The 21,757-nt window shown below is 34.8% G+C and overlaps 3 protein-coding genes and 2 long non-coding RNA genes across 7 annotated transcripts; 2 read left to right on the forward strand and 3 right to left on the reverse strand.

The window, feature by feature from the left end:
* Positions 1–531: 531 nt before the first annotated feature.
* On the forward strand, positions 532–5,828 carry Hel25e (ATP-dependent RNA helicase 25E). Its single transcript, XM_070663408.1, has 11 exons — positions 532–607; positions 1,289–1,525; positions 1,735–1,955; positions 2,089–2,272; positions 2,470–2,588; positions 4,218–4,349; positions 4,656–4,802; positions 4,899–5,036; positions 5,148–5,265; positions 5,340–5,404; positions 5,490–5,828. Exons 2-10 carry the CDS (start codon positions 1,324–1,326, stop codon positions 5,351–5,353), a joined length of 1,275 nt encoding a protein of 424 aa, XP_070519509.1. The 5' UTR covers positions 532–607; positions 1,289–1,323; the 3' UTR covers positions 5,354–5,404; positions 5,490–5,828.
* LOC139106547 (U6 snRNA-associated Sm-like protein LSm4) lies at positions 5,459–7,337 on the reverse strand. Its single transcript, XM_070663417.1, has 5 exons — positions 7,192–7,337; positions 7,079–7,120; positions 6,877–6,975; positions 6,391–6,568; positions 5,459–6,258 (listed from the first exon to the last, which is right to left on the reverse strand). Exons 1-5 carry the CDS (start codon positions 7,192–7,194, stop codon positions 6,161–6,163), a joined length of 420 nt encoding a protein of 139 aa, XP_070519518.1. The 5' UTR covers positions 7,195–7,337; the 3' UTR covers positions 5,459–6,160.
* Positions 7,338–8,630: 1,293 nt separating this feature from the next.
* Positions 8,631–21,717, forward strand: Kua (Plasmanylethanolamine desaturase Kua). 2 transcript variants are annotated; one of them, XM_070663676.1, is made up of 5 exons: positions 8,631–8,958; positions 16,019–16,639; positions 17,024–17,235; positions 17,316–17,534; positions 17,705–21,717. In XM_070663676.1, exons 2-5 carry the CDS (start codon positions 16,408–16,410, stop codon positions 17,963–17,965), a joined length of 924 nt encoding a protein of 307 aa, XP_070519777.1. In that variant the 5' UTR covers positions 8,631–8,958; positions 16,019–16,407; the 3' UTR covers positions 17,966–21,717. The 2 variants fall into 2 exon arrangements, with proteins under 2 accessions (XP_070519777.1, XP_070519776.1); XM_070663675.1 differs by lacking the exon at positions 8,631–8,958 and adding an exon at positions 13,571–13,700.
* LOC139106739 (uncharacterized) lies at positions 8,956–14,328 on the reverse strand. Of its 2 annotated transcripts, XR_011546410.1 has the most exons (4): positions 14,133–14,328; positions 11,446–13,739; positions 11,186–11,353; positions 8,956–10,585 (listed from the first exon to the last, which is right to left on the reverse strand). It is a non-coding gene; the product is annotated as an uncharacterized lncRNA (long non-coding RNA). The 2 variants fall into 2 exon arrangements; XR_011546409.1 differs by having other exon boundaries at positions 11,186–13,739.
* LOC139106738 (uncharacterized) lies at positions 14,395–17,880 on the reverse strand. The gene is made up of 6 exons (XR_011546408.1): positions 17,739–17,880; positions 17,455–17,542; positions 17,011–17,201; positions 16,432–16,684; positions 15,071–15,204; positions 14,395–14,511 (listed from the first exon to the last, which is right to left on the reverse strand). It is a non-coding gene; the product is annotated as an uncharacterized lncRNA (long non-coding RNA).
* Positions 21,718–21,757: the final 40 nt, after the last annotated feature.

The raw sequence follows: 21,757 nt of genomic DNA on the forward strand, positions 1-21,757 counted from the left end.
CTCTTTCTGTTTTGTGCATACTTATAGATTTAGTAATTTTATTAATTATACTAAATTAATTTAATTTCTTGATAGTATTAGGTGACTCCTATCACTACCTCGATTTGTCGGTGGCGGATTTATAATGCCTAATGTTATTTAAAAAATGCATTTATAATTGAATAAATAATATTTAATCTTCAATTATAATAAAAAAGAAAAACCGGTAATTTAATCATACGCCCATTTAATTGCCTAAAAAATTAAAAACAAACAACATGACAACTAGGTTAATCTCGAAGTTTTTCAGCACAGTCTCCGAAACTGTCCGAAAACGATCAGGATGTATTAGGAGTATAGGAGGAGTAAGTTGGTGGCACGGTGATAGCCGGTTTCGTGCTAATTTTTATGGCGACGACGGAATTAATAGAAACGACGCTCGCTAGTGATTGGTACATATGGACCAATCAAATAATGAATTTTAGTTTTAAGAAAATCTGCTACGAACGGCTGTCGCCACCGACAACTCAAGAAGCGTCGGGACTGCAGCTACGAGCGGCTTGCTATCTATTGGTATTTGTGGACTTTGTGGTACTGGTCATTTACGAGTTGTCGGGGTTCACGTAAGGTAAGTGAAAAGTGACGCGCGTCATAATCTGCAATCTATTTGTTAATAAAAAGGCGATCCATTCGCGAAATGTACTAAGTAACGTCGCACATATTTTTTTCCACCCGCGGAGTTGCATATATTTGTTACGCAATCGTCTATAAATGCAGTCGTTATTGTTAATCGCTCGAATCTCTTAGACGCGCGGCTGTCGCATGGCATCGCGAATACTCGATATATCGTTAATATATTCACGAATAAGTATGTCGTACCTTCGTTTCGCTTTTGTCGGCGACCCCCGGGAAGTCGCGATTCTCCTGTGGTATCGCACTTCGAGCAATTTCTGTCTGTTTTCGGCGTCCAGCGTTTCAGGCCGCGACCGCCATTACGTGAACACTTTCGGCAGTCTCTTTCGAAGCGGTGTATTTGCTGCGAAAATGCACACGCGTTTATTCTTGTAGATAACTCGTAAGGGCGTTGGAATTTATGAAAAATGAGCCCTGTTACCGAAATATAATGTTAATTTAAGAAATTTATTCTTTTGCTCGTAATTTTCAGTCATCGTTCACGCAGCATTTCTTTAACATATTTTTTATAAATTAACCTTTTGTCATTTTTAAATTTGTTTTTGTAGACATCTCATTTATAATAAATTCAATTATTATAATTATTTATATTACTGGAGGGTAAATTTCATTTTAGATACAGCAATTTTATTGAGAATTAACCAGGACACAATGGCAGATAATGATGATCTTTTGGATTATGAAGATGAGGAACAGACTGAACAAATAGTTGATGGAAGTGGAGATGTTCCTGCTAAGAAGGAAGTCAAAGGCACATATGTCTCTATTCATAGTAGTGGATTTAGAGATTTTCTTTTGAAGCCAGAGATTCTTCGTGCTATTGTTGACTGTGGCTTTGAACATCCATCTGAAGGTAAAAAAAACTAGTTTATTATAACAATTTCTATTTAATACTTATTTATTCAGATAAATAGTGATGAATATGTATATTTAATGCTAGATAGGGACAGCTGAAATTGTTTGATTGAGACAAAGATTATTTCTGAAATATTAATTTTATTTTACTTATTAACTGTGGTATTTTTATGATAAACTAATAATATAATTATTTTCTGCTTACAGTACAACATGAATGTATACCTCAGGCAGTTCTTGGCATGGATATTCTGTGCCAAGCAAAATCTGGTATGGGAAAAACAGCTGTTTTTGTATTAGCTACCCTTCAGCAGCTAGAATTAGCAGAGAACCAAGTCTATGTATTAGTAATGTGTCACACTCGAGAACTGGCTTTCCAAATCAGTAAAGAATATGAAAGATTTAGCAAGTACATGCCACATGTAAAGGTAAATTTTGCAGTTGCTTTCTGCATATGCTAAATTTAAAGTAAAATAATCATCAAGAATATTCAGTTTATAGTTATAAAAATATACAAATTTACGTTTTTCTAATCTCTAAAAGACAATTTTTTTCTTACAGGTTGGTGTATTTTTCGGCGGTTTACCTATTCAGAAAGACGAAGAAGTTTTGAAAACTGTATGTCCTCATATCGTTGTCGGAACTCCTGGTCGAATTCTCGCTCTCGTACGAAACAAGAAATTGAATCTGAAACATCTAAAACATTTTATACTAGACGAATGCGACAAAATGCTGGAATTATTAGGTTTGTCATAAAATAATTTAATTTTAAATAATGGTACTGTTAAAAAAAAAAATTTACATGATGTATGAAACAGTCTTAATCCACATAGTGATGACTATCTATTTCCACTACCCACAATTCACTGAAAAAAATTTTTTTTATTGATTCCATAACTATTATCTTATTTTTATACATAAATAATTGTATTGTCATTACAGATATGCGCCGAGACGTGCAGGAAATATTCAGAAGCACACCACACAGCAAGCAAGTCATGATGTTCAGTGCCACGCTGTCCAAGGAGATACGTCCTGTCTGCAAAAAGTTCATGCAAGATGTAATTAAATCTTCCTCTTCACTTCGATCTACTACGATTGCTCCTACTTCGTTGACATATTCGTGCCCAGGACAAAGCTCAGGCCACATTATAAATATCAATGTCGGCGCATCCGCGGGTTAGACGACTTAAACGTCACTTTGAAGAGACGAGTACCGAGTTAAAAAAAAAAAAAAACGAATATCTCGTTCGTTATTTTTCGATAAACGGCGCAGTCATATGCTCGACACTCATGTCCAACATAATATCTCGCTGCTCCTTTCGATTTTAATCCCAAGTTAAAATCTGGATGTATCGCAGAACCTGCTTATACGTACAAAGGGGAAGAAAATATTTACGTATTAAATCGTCAACCGTTTAATATGGTACTTGAGTTAGAATTTCAATCAATTTTTTAATTTGTTAGTCGCTACGCATATTCAAGCGACGATACAGTATGTTAAATGTCAGGAAAATATAACAGGAGAGGGAGATAGAGATAGGGGGATAAAATATTATGTTCTTGTGGGTAACTGGAGCATTAGAATAGTATTAGAATCTGTATGGTTTGCTTACTATTGTGGGTGGGGGGCTGAGAAGATTTCAAGACAACCTGAAGACAGAAGAGCGCAAGAAAGAAGATGCAAGAGGACACTCGGGGGGAATTATTAGCATTAGTTAGGGAAAAGAAATACAAAACAAAAACGTAGCAATAGCTTTACCGTGTTCGCGTTCATCCAGTCGCAAATTAAGAGCATATTACGGTAAATTTTCTTATCTCACGCAAAGATTTCGGTCTTTTAATACTAGTGAGTTAAAGGGGATGCAAGTGCTGTGCACAAATCGAGCAATTCTCGTGTCTTAGAAAGCTATAAAGTTACGTAAAACCTAAACGCGAATCTCCGTGTCTCGTTAATCGCGCTCTTTATCTCGTACGAGTCGACGGTCGCGGCTTAGCAGAATACCGGAGGTGAAAACGTTCGAGCGTCTATACCAACCAGAGTAATACCGAGTTGATTCTGGGCATCTTAATGTGCCAGAAATTGGGGAGAAGAGATTTTGGCATCGAGTGGCCAGCGGATGTGACTGAACGTTCTCTGTCATGAGTGCGCCTTAAGTTCAATTGAGGAGAACTGCTGAGTTTTCATTGTTGGCACTACCCAGAGATGGAAGTCGCCGAACCGTATGTAATCTACTAATTATGATCGACGATCACGATTACGATTACACTCCGCAACTGAAAATGCGGGAGTATAATCTTTTGCTGAAACTTTCGGTATTTTAAACGTATACGGTAACTTAACGAATTTAACGCTGTCTTCGAAGGAAGAAAGCGATACCTGAAAGTTTACATTTATAAGGAAAAAAGAAAAAAAAATGGTTTGGCTTTGTCTTTCTTGCATCATTTAAAGTGTTTTACAAACGTCACAGTTGCATAAAAAATAGCATTATTTTAATTTGTCTTATTTACTTTTGAACAGACGCTTTTCACATGCATTCAATCGCATTCGACTTCTGGACAGCGAAAATGACTAATACATTAAGACTATGGACGGCCACAAAAAGCCTGCAGCTTGAAAATTACATATATAGGCACTATAATTTGTTCCATGAATTTGTGTATTTTATGAAATAACATTCTTTGTGCAGCCTATGGAAGTCTATGTCGATGATGAAGCAAAGCTTACTTTGAATGGTCTTCAACAACATTACGTTAAATTGAAGGAAAACGAGAAGAACAAGAAATTATTTGAACTACTTGATGTTCTTGAGTTTAATCAGGTTTGTTTGCAAATTAGGACAATGTAGAGTAAATTGCATTTTTTTTTTCTCTCTCGAAGAATCTTTACGTGATGACAAATCACTTCTTATTTTTCTGTGATGACTACTTAATCACTACTCACCAATTCTGATGAAGATTCTTCCAAGTATTTATTTTAAAAAAATTGTTAATAGTTTGCACATTTTATTTATTTAATAGGTTTTTAATATCTGATGTATAATATATGTATATTGAATGGAACTTCTTTTCTCGAGATACATCGATGGTATCAATATGATTTACCGTTTAACGATTGCTCTCCATAGGTTGTCATATTTGTAAAGTCTGTACAAAGATGTATGGCTTTAGCGCAACTTTTGACGGAACAGAACTTCCCTGCAATTGGAATTCATCGGGGCATGACTCAAGAAGAACGACTGTCCAGATATCAACAATTTAAAGATTTTCAAAAAGTAAGTACTCTGAGTATCAAATTTCGTAAAATTCAACGTATGCATATATATATATATATATATAGATAAAACATTTAAAAACGTTGACATTTTCAGCGCATTTTGGTGGCAACCAATCTATTTGGACGAGGCATGGATATAGAACGTGTGAACATCGTATTTAACTATGATATGCCGGAAGATTCCGACACATACCTGCATAGAGTAGCGCGCGCTGGTCGTTTTGGTACAAAGGTGAAGAAATTTAATATTAGAATTTATTAACCTACAAAGTTGTTTTATATGTTAGAGCACACAATAATTGTTAATTAATTGACAATTTATTCACTTGGGAATGTTTTACAGGGCCTTGCTATTACATTTGTGAGCGATGAAAGTGATGCCAAGATATTAAATGATGTTCAAGAAAGGTTTGACGTAAATATTACAGAATTACCGGACGAAATCGATCTCGCTTCATATAGTAAGTTGAAAATTATAAAAACTATACTTATCCGATATTGTGAAAACATGTTAATGTAATATATTTACTTTCAGTTGAGGGACGATGAATTAAAAGTTATACTAAGTCACGACGATATCTTCTAACACACGTAATTGAAGTACGTATTTGATTAACAAAATATACAATATTAATAATGTGAATTAATCCACAATTATATTTAAATTATGTTTTATTGTTTGCAGTAACCACTTTTTCCACTTATTCACAATATAAAGATGGGCACCAAATAAATAATATACAAATGAAATGCAATGTATTCACTGATACTTCGTGTTTTGTATAAGTTTATCTGCTTTTTTAAATAATAATGAATACAAAATATAATCGGTTGACATATTCGTATGACGTAATTACAGCTTCTTTGAGTCATACAATAAATTACTATTATATATGGTACACGTCTTATTCCATTTTTTAGAAAACAAATATCATATATATATACATATATGTATGTCTTAAAAAAAATCGTTGCATAATTCTGTAAAATTATGAACGATCGAAATAAAAAATTCTTTTATAAATGTGAATTTATTTCTGACATTTTTCCATTAAATTTAGAATTGATAATGGTAAAAAATTATATTAGTTTTTATTTTAAAATTAAAACAATTTTCATAAATAAAAATGTAATGCAGAATTTAAGTACAGCAATGTAGTAAACTGTACAGAAATAAATGCAGCATAATGTGTTTTTACTATATAAATTTATATTGTACATATATATAAGATAATGTGCGAAAGATTATTTGAAGTAGGGAAAAAATTCGATAATGATAAATCTTCGCCACGGAAGATTAATATTTTGAAATTAATTGCTAGGTAGAATAAGTAAGTATAAAAATACTATTTTGATTCATTTAGGTCTTGGTTTATTTTGTGACTTATTTCCAACTTGTGTACCACCACCTCGACCTAATGGAGCAGGACCTCGTCCTCCCCTGCCGAAGGTACCTGCAAAGCATAATAATAAAATGCTTTAAAGCGTTTCTATTGAAGATAAAATGTGTCCAAAAGTTAACAGTTTGAAAAAAAAGTGTAGAAAGCATTTTAGGAAACTTATAACTGTAAACAAAAAATTGTTACCTCGTCCACTGCCACGTCCCCTCTGATTTTGACCTCGACCCTTCATTTCACCACGGCCCCTTGATTTCATCTGTATATCCTCCTTCACCATGTCGATTACTTCATCAGGAATTCTCAAATACTTTATCGTACTGCCTCTTATATAGCATTCCGGCATCCTCCAAAATTTGTCACCATCCTAATAAAATTGTCAACTTTTAACGAACTAAACTTCTGCAACTAAACTTTTTTTTTAGAACTATTTGATTATAAATTAATAATACTTTTAATAAAAAAAATAAGATATATAAAGTAAAGATATATATATGTTTAATGTATATATATGTAGCATTATATTAAACATTTTAAATATCTAATCAGTGAGTTTTAATCTTGTTCGATGTGATTTTTCTTTAGTTGCTTCACAGATCCGTCTAATTAAATTTGACTTCGCCGGTGTAAACAAGAAGTCTTTCTAAGATCAATCCAAATGGAAAATGCGCTTACCCTTGAGGTGCATATAACCTCTCTTAGGTTTATGTTCATCCAGTTATCGCAACTAACTAAATGACCATTGTACGTTTCGCCGTTTTTTAGCTCCACCAGCTGCAGCAAAAAAGAAAAAAAAACAATTAAATCACAATACAAGAACGTACAAAGACTTTATTAGTGTCTTTTAAAAAATAATATTAAAAAATCTAGAACTCACCATGGGGTGGTTTTGTGCTGTTTTCAGCAAAGTCAGGGGTAACTAGAAAGAATTAAATAATATTAAAAGCAGCGAAGTCAAAGGTTAAATTAAAATAAGAATAATGAGCTTACCATTATTATAACTGATTAAAAGCCGCTTACACACGAAGGTTATGTTATGCACCAACAGGCAGAGAGCCCAACTCGGAATCGCGGCTTCCACGCGTACAGATACAGAGGTTCGTCCGTGTGAAGCCAGCGCTTCGGCTGCCGTCGGATAGAAGAAAAGGCCAGACTCTGTTTTTTTCTTCTCTTCGACGGCAGCCGAAGCGCTGGCTTCACACAGACGAGCCTCTGTATCTGTATGCGTGGAAGCCGCGATTCCGAGTTGGGCTCTCTGCCAACAGGAATTACATTTAAAAATTCGTGAGTGCTATCTAGGTTGAGTTCGGAAACTTCGTCCAAGTGCACATCCTCTGACACTCCAAGCTCATGCTTACAGGATTAGAATTCTACTATCTTTAAATAAAAAAGTCAGAAGTATAAATTATAAATGTTCATCGATAATCCAAACAGATTAAAAGATAATTTCCAAAAGTCCACGTGTGTTTAAATAATTATTTTAAAATGATATATGCATTTCTATAAATTCAACATACTTAATTTTGCAACACTCTTTAATTTTAATTTGTCACCTCTTAAGAGACCACAGCCAAGTTTTTTATTTTTAAACTCACCTCATTCACGCGCTCTTTCCCTTATGCAATACCGAATATGAATGAGATTAAAATGACAGATTACATAATAATAAACAGGTCGAGTAGAACGCGACAAATTGTGAAGTGTATATTAACGCGACATCTAATAATAAGGACGGGTTCATTCACATTTATTCATGCCGTATTGAATTATTATCTGTCTACATCGATCCGCGTGACCACCGATGACAAACTATGGGTAAGGCTTCGATTTTAGGCTGTCAAATTAGCTGATCGATATACGTGTCGCGAACTGTAACAGCTGTTCATTCAAGTTTTTGTTCGTTGCATAATGTGGGAAATGGCATAAATAGGGCAGTTTTGTGAATGAAAGCGTCTCGCGACGTCACGATATTGACGAACGAACAGCTCGCAGAGTTACTTTAAGATCTCCGGCGAGATCTTGAATAGCACAATTTCGCTTTGATTCATCGCTTGTTAGTGTGGTATTCGAGACCGAGTGGCCAAACAAACGTATTTCATTAACACGGAGAGACTGTTTCCTGAAAAAGAAAAAAAAAAAATTAGGTCACGATATCTCCTCTAGCATTTAAATATACTTTTTTAAACTAAAAAGTTAATGTATCTCAATATAAATAAAATTAATGAATTTTGCATTCAAAATTTAACATTAGAAAATCTCGACGGTAGTCACGATTATCCGATAATCGAATTATGCTGCTAATTATAATCAAATTATTACGCATACGTCGGTAATGAGCAAAATATTTCATTAACGAGCTTATAAAACTAAACGTCTTCTTGCGCTTCGATGAAACAACGGTTTCCTATTTCTAATCGGTACCCCTCTTCGTGCCATTGTCGCGTATGCTTATATTCGCTAACAATAGTGTGTTTGTTCGAGCGAGTGTACGAGTGGACGTCGCAGCCGATTCTTCGTCAGCACGCAAGCCCGCGGATAAAATACGTGTTCGACTACGCGACTCATCCGCGGCGAAAAACAATTCGCGCGCGCGCGTCTCTTCGGCACTGTCACGTACGACAGTGCTTCGTGCTGTTCGTCGCGCAGACTATTGCGCGGCTGCACATGACGGGGACGATCGGTCCGATTGCGGTACTCTAAAAACCAAGGATCCTAAACGTGCATATACGCCCGCCTGGTCACCGCTGCAGTGCAATCGTGAGTACGAAATATCTCTTATTATCTCTTATGGGTGCATGGACTCGTCTGCTTGCAAAAGTCTTTTCTTAACTCTTCGTCATCGTGTATTAAGTTCTACTTGTAATACGTTGCGATGATACATCATACATTTCGTACATTTTAATCTTCTTGCGGGAAGTGATAATTGTCGTCCTATCTTCCTGAGATCTTTATAATTTCCTGCAAATAATAAAAATCTTTTAATTTCCGTTAAATAACTTGAACGAGATCAAAAGAGAGGATACTTAATCTCCATTTGCGAGAAAGAGTCTGCGCCGTAGAGGATTAATAAATAATTTATTTTTAATAGATAATTGATAGGAATATTGATGCATAGCAATTTGCAGCATTGTAAATAATATTAAATATAATTCTTGTCTACATTAAAATCTAAATGTAGTTGTATTTTAGCACTTTTCATATGAAACCAGTTCTTCGATTCCCTCTCTTTTTCTCTATTAATGATATATTATCGTTATTTAAATGTCACAAAACTATGTTTAAAAGCTTCGATACGTGTTATAAAATCTATTCAATACTATTTGCTGATAAGGCAATAAATCACGAATCCGTAATAGTTTCATCAAAAACAATCCTTTATCGATGATGTGCAAATTGAATTTCCTCCAGGTGAGAGATTCACATGACATTGGTGATTTTATCTGCATTATTGAGATTATAAAAAGTTGAATAGATACAACAGAGATTAAATAAAGGTACAATCCGTAATTTTAAAATCATAGATCCATGCGTGAGATATGGAACTATCAATTAACGTAAAAAAAAAAAATATATATATATATATAAATAAATAAAAATAAAAAAGACAAGACTCAGTAACATGTTCGTTCGTTGGTGCTAGACCGTTATCTTTGGTTAAATAGCACTATCAGTATGATATACGTCATATAAAAGAGATAAATATAAATCACTTCTTGTAGATAAGATCGCAAGAGTAATGAATATCATTCTTGCATACATTAAGATAAATAACAATAAGTTGCTTAATAAAAAAATGTTTTATATGTCCGTATAAAAGACAAAGGTAATTGTTAATAATTTATATTTGAAACTAAAAATTTCTTGCCATTCTGTCTTTTATCAAATAATATTTGGAGGTAGCAAATGTCGTTAGCGATTTGTGGCAATTAATGATACTCCAATTTCAAGCTAATTATTTTTAAATTATTCACAAGATTTACTCACGAACTTTCGGGAGCTTAATTTCCTCTGAAGCCTAATCGATGTAATAAAAATAACCGAAACGGTAATTGTAATTCGCAAATGTAGATTGAAGTTTGGAAAGTACGTATCGCGTGATGCCGATGAAAGATGACGATTTATCGATTCGACTAGTAGCACGAACGATGTGGCATGTATGTGACGATGCACTGATGATAGTAGAAATGAGCTAATACGTGCGTAATTTAATAGAACTCCGTTTGACTGCTTCTTTGCGGGAATGGCTGTTACAATCATGTGACTATTTGCCGCCAACATGATTATAAAAGGCGGCCACGAAGTTGCGTACGCTTCTTCATTTATGTTTCACCGTAAAATGAGGCTCGGTCGAGGCTTATATTTCCCAAGTATCGACTTTTCCCGCCTGGAAACAGAGTGTTCATTATTGTCTTAAAGTCGCATCGAGTCCGTAGAATTTCTTTCGCCCTCTCGAAATGTATTCAATTCAAGGCATTAGCTGAAGGTATATGTCAAAAGGGTATCGACATTATAATAGATGCGATAATGTGCGAATATTATTGATATCGACATCACGTTACTCTTAGTGAATTTTTGTATTACTTTTAATAGGATAAAAGATTAGGAAAACCATTCACATTGCAATTAAAATTAAATTAAATGCTTTTTATCGACAAATATATAAAAAAAACACTTGTAAAAAAATATTCTGTAAAACCAAGGTATCATTGACTCTAAGTACATGTATTAAATTAAATTAATATGCCAGTAATGTGGCCTTTCATGCCATTAGTATCATCAAACGTATTAACGATGCATTTACATGTAAATTACAGCTAATATTGGCTTTACGCTGCAAAGATATTCTTGAAGTAATATATTTAGTGGTCGACCAATGTATCATCAATGAATTGTCTAGTAAGGTATAAGGTTTCGTCTCCGCGAATAGACACGTGGATTTCAGTTAATAAAAATATTTACGTAATACTGATTCTGGCACACTCACCTGATATTTTTACTGGCTTTTCTTTTGTTAAAAAAAAATCGATATCTATGATACGTTCTATCCCTTGAAATTTTATTTCAATTTTGCGTTAATTCCTCAATTCCTGATAAAAAAAAACTCGTTCACTAACAAATCCAGGGAGAAGGCGGAAGGTGTGTCGATACTCGTCTGAAAAAGAAACACGTGCTCTTATTATGACACCGGAATAATCGGAAATATAATTTATAAGCACTTTAGAAATGTTTAATGGTAATAGTTACAGTCCGTACTACATGTAGGATTTCACACGGTAGAACTACGGTGAAACTATACTTTCAAAAAGTGCGACGTGGTGTCTTGTAAATAATTAACGATCTGCCGCAGAGGCAGGAATCAATCCTTGCTCATTTTGTTGCAATAATCGGTTCTGATCCGAATTGGCACTCACAAATATTGACAGATTGCCACGGCCAAGCTTCCCCGCGAGCGAACTACTATAATATAAATTAGAAATCGATCGGCTTTGATAGAAATTGCGAAATTCCTTTGTGAGTACCGGGTCGCCGGGAACACGCTTGGGACGCGCGATCGACTTCGTTATCGTGGGCGCATTTGTGTCGTGATATAATCCGCGTCTGTAATATAAGACTCGGTGAGTCGCCCTCAGCGAAGGCCGATCCTAAATAAAATATGAACGTTCTGTGAAACACCCACATGTTATAGTCGTCGAACAATCGGGGGTACGCACAATGCCTTGGGTCACGGGGGATCGAGGGTCTTTTACCTTTTACCACCTGTGAGTTTTGGTTCAAGGTCGAGTCTATGGATTGCACCACTTGCCTAGATTGCATTTTCACGTTTAAAGTATTCTGTACATTTCACTAAGCTCCTTGAGACATAACGCGGTTACCATAATTTTTTTAAGGCAGGCTGGTTCTTGGAAATTACAAAAAGAAAAAAAAATTATTAAATAGGTGAATATAGTATTCATATTATATAAAAGAGAAATTTAATTATCTTAAAAAGTGATCATTTTTAAAAGTGATTTTTGTACCAAACTTAATAGACCAAGAAATCGTTCAAATTATAAAATCGATAGATAGATATACATCACATCATTAACGATTTCCGATATCTAACGATAAGAGACATATTGTCCTTGCAGCCACAAAAGGCTTCATTAAATGACCTTACAGTCCCGGCTTAATCTCATAATTCTCTTAAGCACGTAAACACAAATGTGCAAGGTCTTAGGTTTCGGTACTTGTTTGTGCAAGCTAGTAAGTTAGATGGAAATGATAACTCGTAATAAAACATTAATTATAAAAGAAATTATTCGATATTTTTCTTGCCCTGTGGTTTGCCCGGCAAATTACAGAACACGTGACGCCGAGGCGAGCTATAGCTTTTGTGGAAGTAACATTCTGCTTTTAGAAATTGAAGTAAAAAAGCTCGTGGATAGAACGAGACAAATTCACTTTTTGCGAAGGGGTTAATTCAGCGAATGACAGAAATTACGGGGCTGACGGAGAGACCTCGACGCGACGGTAGCACGCGAGCAGTGACAAACACGCGGCTCGCGTCGCGGCTCATACATACACCCACATCTAAAAAAAAAAGGAAAAGCGCGCACGACGTACACGTTGTTGGCGACGCCGACGCGTGCTTCAGTCGCGCACGGCGACGCGCATCGACGAGGCGCGACGACCGCATGACGGCGCCACGAGAAACGGGCGTCGCGACGCTGTCGTCAGGCGGCGCCGGTCACGGCGAAACGTGGCGGGGTGCATGGGTGTGTGCGGAACGGGCGGCGGGTAACGCAGAGACGGGAAAGCAGCAGCGCTTTCGTCGCTCCGCGACGCGGTCGTCGGTATCGCGTGGCCTCCGGGTCGACCTGTTCCAGTTACCGCGGCGTTTCGCTCTTGTCCGCTCTCGCGGCTCCCTGAGATTCGTCGTGATCGAGCCCGAGTGCGAGCGTGAGCGTACACCCATTCCTTTCCGCGGTTTCACTTGCTCTTATCCTTATCCTGCCGTAATTTCTCCTCTTTGTCTCTCATTCTGTCATTCACATCTCCTCGTCTATTCCACCGTTGCCTTCTTTTCGTCAGCACGTTCTCCCGCAAAACGTCTCTTGTGTGCAGTGTTTATCGTTCTACTGACTACACCCAAGCTTCGTCGACTTCGAGTCGACTCCAAGCGAGAAAGTTCGGTGCGAGAGCCCTAATCTACAAAAGAGCCGGTCTGTCACCGAGGAGCAGCCGGCAGTTTCGCGTGGCTTTGACGCGTGTTTGCGAAATGCGTTAGTACCTGCATATATGCGTGCGTGTGTCATTATACCGGTGTCATTATACAAGTTGGCCTTAACTTCTTTTACTCGTATCATAATTAGTTTCTTGTCTTAACTATTGTGAGAAAAATTGAGCTTGATAAAGAGACTAATCATCTTCGTATGGCTGCCACGTCGCTCTTCGGTGATCCTGACGATTTGTCGCCGTCCAGGAGCCACTCCGACGCCAACAGCAACGGTAGCAAGGAGGTACGACATCACGAAGTTATCTTGTTATTTCCGATATACCTGTCAAATAATCCAGTCTGATAAAAGAACATACGATTAAATTTCTACGTAAGGTACGTGTATCTAACTAGATTTATCCTCGGCTGAATTAATCACCGACCCTACATTGGGGATCTAAACTTCTTTAGAATGAAGTACTTTTCGTTAAGTTTGTATCAGACTAGAGACTACGATTAAAATCATATTAAAAGTCGACTAATTAAAGAAATATTTATTAAATTATTATTTTAATTTCATCTCAATCTTAATTTCCAGTCAGTGACAATTAAATTTTTTACAAAGATTTCAATTGCTTGAAGTCATGAATCAAGCAGCTAAACGGAAGAAGACAAGCTGGATGAGAGTACAAATACTATTCTGTCTTATTGCGTATGCGTATATGAATGCACTTACCCATTGCGGGAGAATGTTCGTAAAGTCGTACTTGTGCACACACGTGTATGGGCGCGTGAACGTCTCGTATTTCATTTGAATCCTAACGAGGTGATGCTATCCTTCCTCCACGAGTCCTGTATGTATAATCATCAACTATCACGCAGCGATTATTTCCAAACGTGAGAGACATCCACCTGCAAGTTGTGCATATGTGAATACATATAAACCTTTGATCTGTATTTAAAATATTCGATGCATATATGTATATTATGACTTGCGCGATCAAATGAGAATCATCCAGCTCGTTCCTTTTCATCTCGTCGTCGCGGCTGTATTAGGAATTGATTCTGTAGAATCTGTTGCGTCCCGCAGCGATTATGATTATTCCATGTTTATTCTATAAACAAAAATCTCAAATTAGTTAATTGTAAGTTATTTGACGTTAAATTATAATGCGAGTTTGCACATTAATTGCATCTCTCGAAAATATTTTCTTTAATATATAGTCGAATGCAAATTGCGAGACAATTTTTTTGCAATATCAAAATATGGAAAACTTAATATACAGTATCGAAGAATGTATTACGTATTATTGACGTGAACGTAACAAACGTAGCAGTAAACGAAAAAAAAGGTATAAAGATTTTTCTAATTTAATAATAAGCGTGTCGCGCGAGCCGACGCGCACCATTCAGGCCAACCGCGATAAGCTGAGCGTTAAAAGCAAGCCGCAAACCGAACCGTGTATACGGTGCGAGGATGTGAATTTCGCGTGCAAATGATGACGTATACGATACGCCAGTAGTGGCGTAGAAATTGATCGGTTACGTTGTTGTGCGAGAGCCTTTAACCCTTCGCCTTCGGTTTAATTACCGGCACGCGATCCCCTGCTGGCGAACGGTAGCGTATTAAAAAGCTAGTCTATTTCGAAAATCAATTCGAACGGCAATTTGTACCTGTGAATGACAATGCTCAGTCTTCTTTTTAGGCAGAAATCTTTTAAACGAGCCATTTAAAAGCAATGCAATACGAAAATCCCTCTTTTTCTTAATTCTTTTCTTCCTTTTGCTCCGATATCTTCGATACGCTTCTGCAAAAAATATACAAAAATGTATGTAATGTATTTAAAGTCAGAATAATTTATTTGACATTTACGAACATTTTATATTAAAATTAAAAATAGCAAAAGTTGCGTAGGTATGTTCTGCGTCGTTATCAGTATGTTCTCCTGCATCTTTATGTACTGCGCTCGTGTAAACGCATTAACACCCACAAATATGTATGTCTTAGTTTCACGCTCGAAAATCGCTTGTATACATATAAGAATAATACGCGCAAACATTTTAACGTAACGTAGAAGGCTGACGAATGTCGTTGTGGATGTCGCGTGAATCACGAGAACGCTTACGTGATACTCGCGGAGATATGAAGACGTAATGTTTCACGGTTTCGTGTAAGTGTGGAATTAACCCACTTTACGACCGCGCAGAAACTAATTTGAAATTGAGTAGACTCTCGTGTAATTCGGCGCGCGGCCTGTTTCATTCATTACGATATTACGTAACCCAATTACGATACATAAATAATTAACGCCGAGTAATGTACGCGCGCAGCTGTGTAATATTTGACAGTAATTGCACAATCCTATATGGGCGGCTAATATCAATTTAGATAATATCAGTTGCCGATATTGTGTAGATATGCATAATGTATAAAGCGCTGCTAGCTAATGTGTTATCTTTACGCTACTTCCCTTAAATCGAAAAATTTTCGGTCAGTTTCGAGTCGATTGCCGTTTCAGAGTGATTACTTACACAGTGCGACGTATTCTCAAAAAAAAAAAAAAAAAAAAAAAAACAATTGAGATATCATATCTTTATCACAAATATTTCATTTAATTGCAGGTACTTACGACAACGTTCGACACTTGAAGAAGACGACAGATCTGAACTTAAATGAATGAATAATTATAAATTTCTTTCGGGATAATGCGCGAATTGGCAATTTATGATTTTATTCCACGGACTGGAATGAATCATTTTTCATGCGAAGAAGATAGCACGAGAAAGGGCGCATAATGTGATCACCCTGAAATAATTTAATATATATATATATATATACGAGGAAAAACTCTGTTGATTTCGTTTATCTTTATGCGAACGAAACAATAACATTTCCTGATGTTGCAAAAAGAAAACGACAGGTTTTGCCAAACGTGTCCGAGCCCTGAAAAGGCATGGTAGAACGTTGTCGTTTGTTCATGTAGATTTGCATAAGTTCTCAACTAGACGATATGGAAGATATAAAAGTGCCGAACCTAGGGCAGGCTGCGTCAGCCGCGTGTTCTATGGCGACCAATTTCCTGGCACCAGTAAAAACCGAGCGCCAAATCTATGAAAATTCGATGCTCGAGGACGATCCGAATGCCAACTCAGTAGTGCCGACCTCGCAGGAGGACAGGACTGTTCCCAGATGGGGTCCGAATCACAAAGGCGCTCAGGAACTTGCAAATTTGTATAGTACTGGTAAGTAGATCTCCTTATCACGATCACTTAAACCTCGTTTCGTATCTGTGGAAAGTATTTACATACCAGTGATAAAATATAATGCCAATATCCTTCTTAAAATTTATGAGTTACTAAGAATCTACCGCGTATCATTTGCACCTTGAAATTTTCGCTTGGTCACGAGAGAAAAAAAAACAGCAATATTCATTAACGTGTACGATAGTTTATATAAATGTATCTTGTTGAATTTAAAAAAAAGAAGCGAGTGCACGATAACAAACGCATTTTTTAATATTTATATTTTAGCGTAGCATCCGTAACTTCTGAAATCTGTTAATTATTAATATTTTAAAGAATTTATAACATTTAATAATATAAATATTACTCACAATGCACTTTCAGGGAAGAGAACACAAGAATGTATTTGCGTGGGAATCTGCATTACTCTTATAGTCGTGAATTCTGTGTTCGTGCTCATCAAGTTACGATTGGAAAATTTGAGTTCCATAGCAATAGCTGCACTATGTGGTATTATCACGGCTGATTTTGGTTCTGGGTTGGTTCATTGGGCCGCAGATACCTGGGGATCGATAGAACTTCCGATTTTAGGGAAGGTAAAGCTCATAAAACATAAAAACAATTTCTTCAGAATAAAATGTAAACTTAAATTTACGAAGAGGGATTTTCTTTTTAGAATTTTCTACGACCGTTTCGCGAGCATCACATAGATCCTACCAGTATAACGAGACACGATTTCATAGAAACTAACGGTGATAATTTCATGGTTGCGATACCAGTTTTATCAAAGCTCACATGGGACTTTTTAACGTTACCTGAAGTTGAAATGCAACAAAAGTTCGTATGGACGTGCTATTGGTTCCTGCTTGCCATTTTTGTAGCAATGACTAATCAGGTAAGTATCTAATTAAAGAAATATTGAAGACATGTTATCTAATTATTTCAATTTTAGAAAAATAATTTTTTTAAATATTAATAAATGCTTTAATTTAACGCAATACTTAAAATAAATTACGCTTTATATATAATTGTGCAATTAAAGAATATACAATGTACTATTTACAGATACATAAATGGTCGCATACGTATTTCGGTTTACCTGGTTGGGTTGTGTGGCTTCAAGAGCATAGGGTTATCTTGCCGAGAAAGCATCATCGAGTGCACCACGTCGCGCCTCATGAAACTTATTTTTGCATCACCACGGGATGGTTGAACTGGCCCTTAGAAAAGCTTCACTTTTGGTACATCTTGGAGGAGATAATTGAGTGGTCCACTGGTTACAAACCCAGAGCCGACGATTTGAAATGGGCGCAGAAACGTTCTTGAGAATTAATAATCATTCTTCTCTCGCTACTGTACATTTTATTATACAATAGAGATATTTAACGTACGGCCAAACGGAAAACACAGCAAACTGCAAACATCGAATTACGAAATAGAGATTGAGTGAAAAAGATTTGTATGGGCAATAGTAAAAAAAAGTGCTTGTATAAATGGAATCTTCAATTGTTTGAAGAGATACCAAGTTATACATATTGGTATGAGTTACTATTTCTTTTTTTTTTCGTACTATGAGGCCTTTTGTGAAGATAGATAGAGTGTGTAAGAATAAAATAGCACTCGACATGCTTTTAAAATTTACAAATTTTTAATACGTACGCGCAATAATACGTGTATATAGATGTGTGGCGAATAAGGAATAAGCAAAAATTTCAGAATCACGCTTACTAAATTGCAATCTGACAAATCTGTCAACCCTACTATGTCGATAACTTTTTTATCGCACAATCATCCGTGTATCAAATTGCACAAACCTATAAATTTTTATTTTAATACAGAGCAATTCATGGGGAAACGTAGAACAAACCGTGATATTAATAGCTAAATACGAGGCGTAATGATAAGCTGAAATACCTCATATTTTTAAAACACAATTAAATTTTTTAAATGTGTGATTAAACGAATAAAAGTGAATATGATAAAAATTATATAATAGACACGCATATATATTTTTTATTTCTGCGTGCACGCGCTTGTATATATTTAAATATATTTGCCAATTACTTGTTAATCAATTTATTTTATATTTCGATAAAATCATCTACGAAAGATATCGTTCCTATGATTATTTAAACTCTATTATCAAAATTTAAATTCTTTTAGGATTAACATTTGTAGAGTATAAATGTTTCAATACCTCTTTTACGCAAAGAGTTAAGCTCCCTGAACCTTATAAAATATTTACGTCAAGTTAATCAAAATCTATTTTCACATACAAATTATTAAGACTTCGATACACAGTGCGTATGTGCCTCTGTACACTGATTACATTTCTTAGCTTGTAATATGTAATCAGAGAAGAAAGATCTTGAAGTGCTAAGAATAAGTCGTAGGTTCAGGGACCAAAAACGAGACTTATTGCTCTATCTTTTAATTGATTTTCTAAACGCTTCATCTAATTTAAGTAAAGTATACCAATGCAGTTCAATATACATACCGATGCGTCCTAATTATTTAATAATAGTTTTGATTATTTTATCAAACGTTTGTTCGCTTGACATCGAAGACAACTGCATCACTTCGAATACGTTTAACATTTTCCATGTAGCACTTTACCGTGGTCTATATTCCTCACATCTAAATTAGTAATATCCTTTGATCGAAAGAATATCTGTAAGAAATTGAAGTTACTGTAATTACTGTACGCATTGTTATTGTTATTGTTATAAAAGCCAGAGTGTAAAACTGAAATGGACATCAGGTTAAAAATCAATCGAATTGGAAACTTCATTCTTTTTACAATATGTAAATTATTTAATATTGCAAATTATTTTATACTCTTGCTGTAAAACATTGTATCCAAAGAGATAAATTTATTTATATATATATATATATATATTTACACATAAAATAATCTTAAGTATATATAATATAGATTTTTGTTCGTTTCCTTTCTTTCATGTAAAATATTTTTACATGAGTTGATGTAAAATAATTTTATAAGAAATTCTATAATTACTTTTTTTTTATTGGCAAAGTAAATATGCAAACGAAAGATGGAAACGTTTATTTAGGTCATACAAAATGCTGCTAATCAATTGTTAAAAATTTTTAACAGGTAGAAATAATACTATTTACAAAACGATAATAGGCAATTTGATAAAAATATATAGAATTAGTATACTTACATTCCAGAAATCGATTTGAAAGAAAGCATTCAAAGATTTAATTATTTAATTAGCAACATTGCTGATAAACAGCCGACATATATATCACCTGTTGGATTTAAAATGATAGTGAAAGTATGACTCTAATTTCTATAAACGATTTTTGCGTGCTTGCTTCAATTGTGACATAAACAGTATTAAGGAACCATTCAGATGTAACATAGATCTTATCATGTAAAGAGTACAGTGAAAACAAAAATGTACGTTTTAATTCTGTATATCTTACCACTCGTAAGCAATTTTAGAGAGATAAATATTTAGTTTGGTTTAGATTTCCGTAAAAGAATAAAAAATAGTTAAAGTGCGCCGAATGAGAACTAGATGTAATACAAGAAATTTGTACAATTATAAGTGATACAGTAACGCAGTAATATGTGGTGATTAAGATCAGATTTTGCATTCAATCTTACAAACTTAAATTTGCAGTGGCGAAACATAAATTATGAGAAGGAAAGAGAGATTAAAAATTCACGTGTATTCTAAATATTTTATATATGTCCGCGCAAAAAAGAATTTTTTATATGTGACTGTGCGCGATAATATATAGAAAATATATAAAAAAGAAATTGCCAAGAAGAATGAAGCTACTGCAGCTGCATTGCTATTTTCATACGATTCTGACTGTGCTCCTTGATCATATAATGCGCTATAAGTGTTTTAACGATATATTATTTTAAAATGTTTTCACTTTAAATATATCCTGTCACGTCAAATATATTAATGAAATATCTTTGACGCAATATAGGAGATTTCGTTTACGCTTAATTTTTTTTATTAATCACGTAATTCGAGCCATTTTGCCTAAGTCTCAGCACAATTCCATAAGTACTAAGAGACATTATACGGAGCAATTGACGCATTTGCTACTGCGCTGAAAGTACAAAGAGAATAAAAGACAAGCCATTGCTTTTAAGCCTGCATATATTATAACGTAATCGCGTCAACATTTGCATATGTTATCTATGTGCATATCTTTTTACGATAAGTACTGGATTATAATGTAATCTTTTGTTTTTTAAATCAAATTATCAGTAAACATTTAAATATTTTTTGTCTTAATAAAAAAATTAACTTGCGTGACACCCCAACTAAAAAAAGTAATCTGACGAAACATATATAAAATCAAAATAAGCCACAATTTTATTGCCCTAACACTTTTTTATGAAAAGTATGATTGGTAACTATTACTTGAAGGCTATAATTACAATGAAATAGAATAGTTGAGTAGTGTATTGCATAGGAAACAGATACAATGAGAGGCAGATATGGCAAATGTCATATCTGCCTTTCAACATACATGTTGAAGAATGAATTAAGAACTGTACATAAATAAACACGGAGTGTAGTAATTTTAATACCTCCACACTTAATATTTTCACAACTGGTGACTGTTAAAATTTGAAAATTATATTAAAATTCTGAAAGAAATTTTCTATTATTTATATTACATAGCCAGTTTGTAAAACTTAATAAAAATAATATATACTATTATCAAAGTGCAGTTTTTATCCAAGATACAATTTTTATCAACTGTAAATTATCTCTTTTAAAAGAAAGAGAAGGCTTTTTAATTTACATGTTTAATATATCATGTCTTTTTAAACAGTCATTGAAATATAATTGTGGAAAAGCATTAAATTAAAAACGTTCCGTGTATATTTCTTTCTGTAAAATGACAGGATAAATTTTTCTAAGGTAATTATAAATTAGATATGATAACACAATAACTGTTCAAACAATCCATCAAAATGCCTTTGATATAGTCAAAATAATAAAAAAGGAAAATATTACCTGAGTTACCAGGGGAAATTGTATATGACATGTTAGCGTAATAAAAAATTTTATTCTAAATAGTTCTCTTACTTCCTACAGCAGGTCCATTTCGCCACTG

This window comes from Cardiocondyla obscurior, linkage group LG11 (genome assembly GCF_019399895.1).
Source record: "Cardiocondyla obscurior isolate alpha-2009 linkage group LG11, Cobs3.1, whole genome shotgun sequence".
Taxonomy (NCBI): Eukaryota; Metazoa; Arthropoda; class Insecta; order Hymenoptera; family Formicidae; genus Cardiocondyla; species Cardiocondyla obscurior.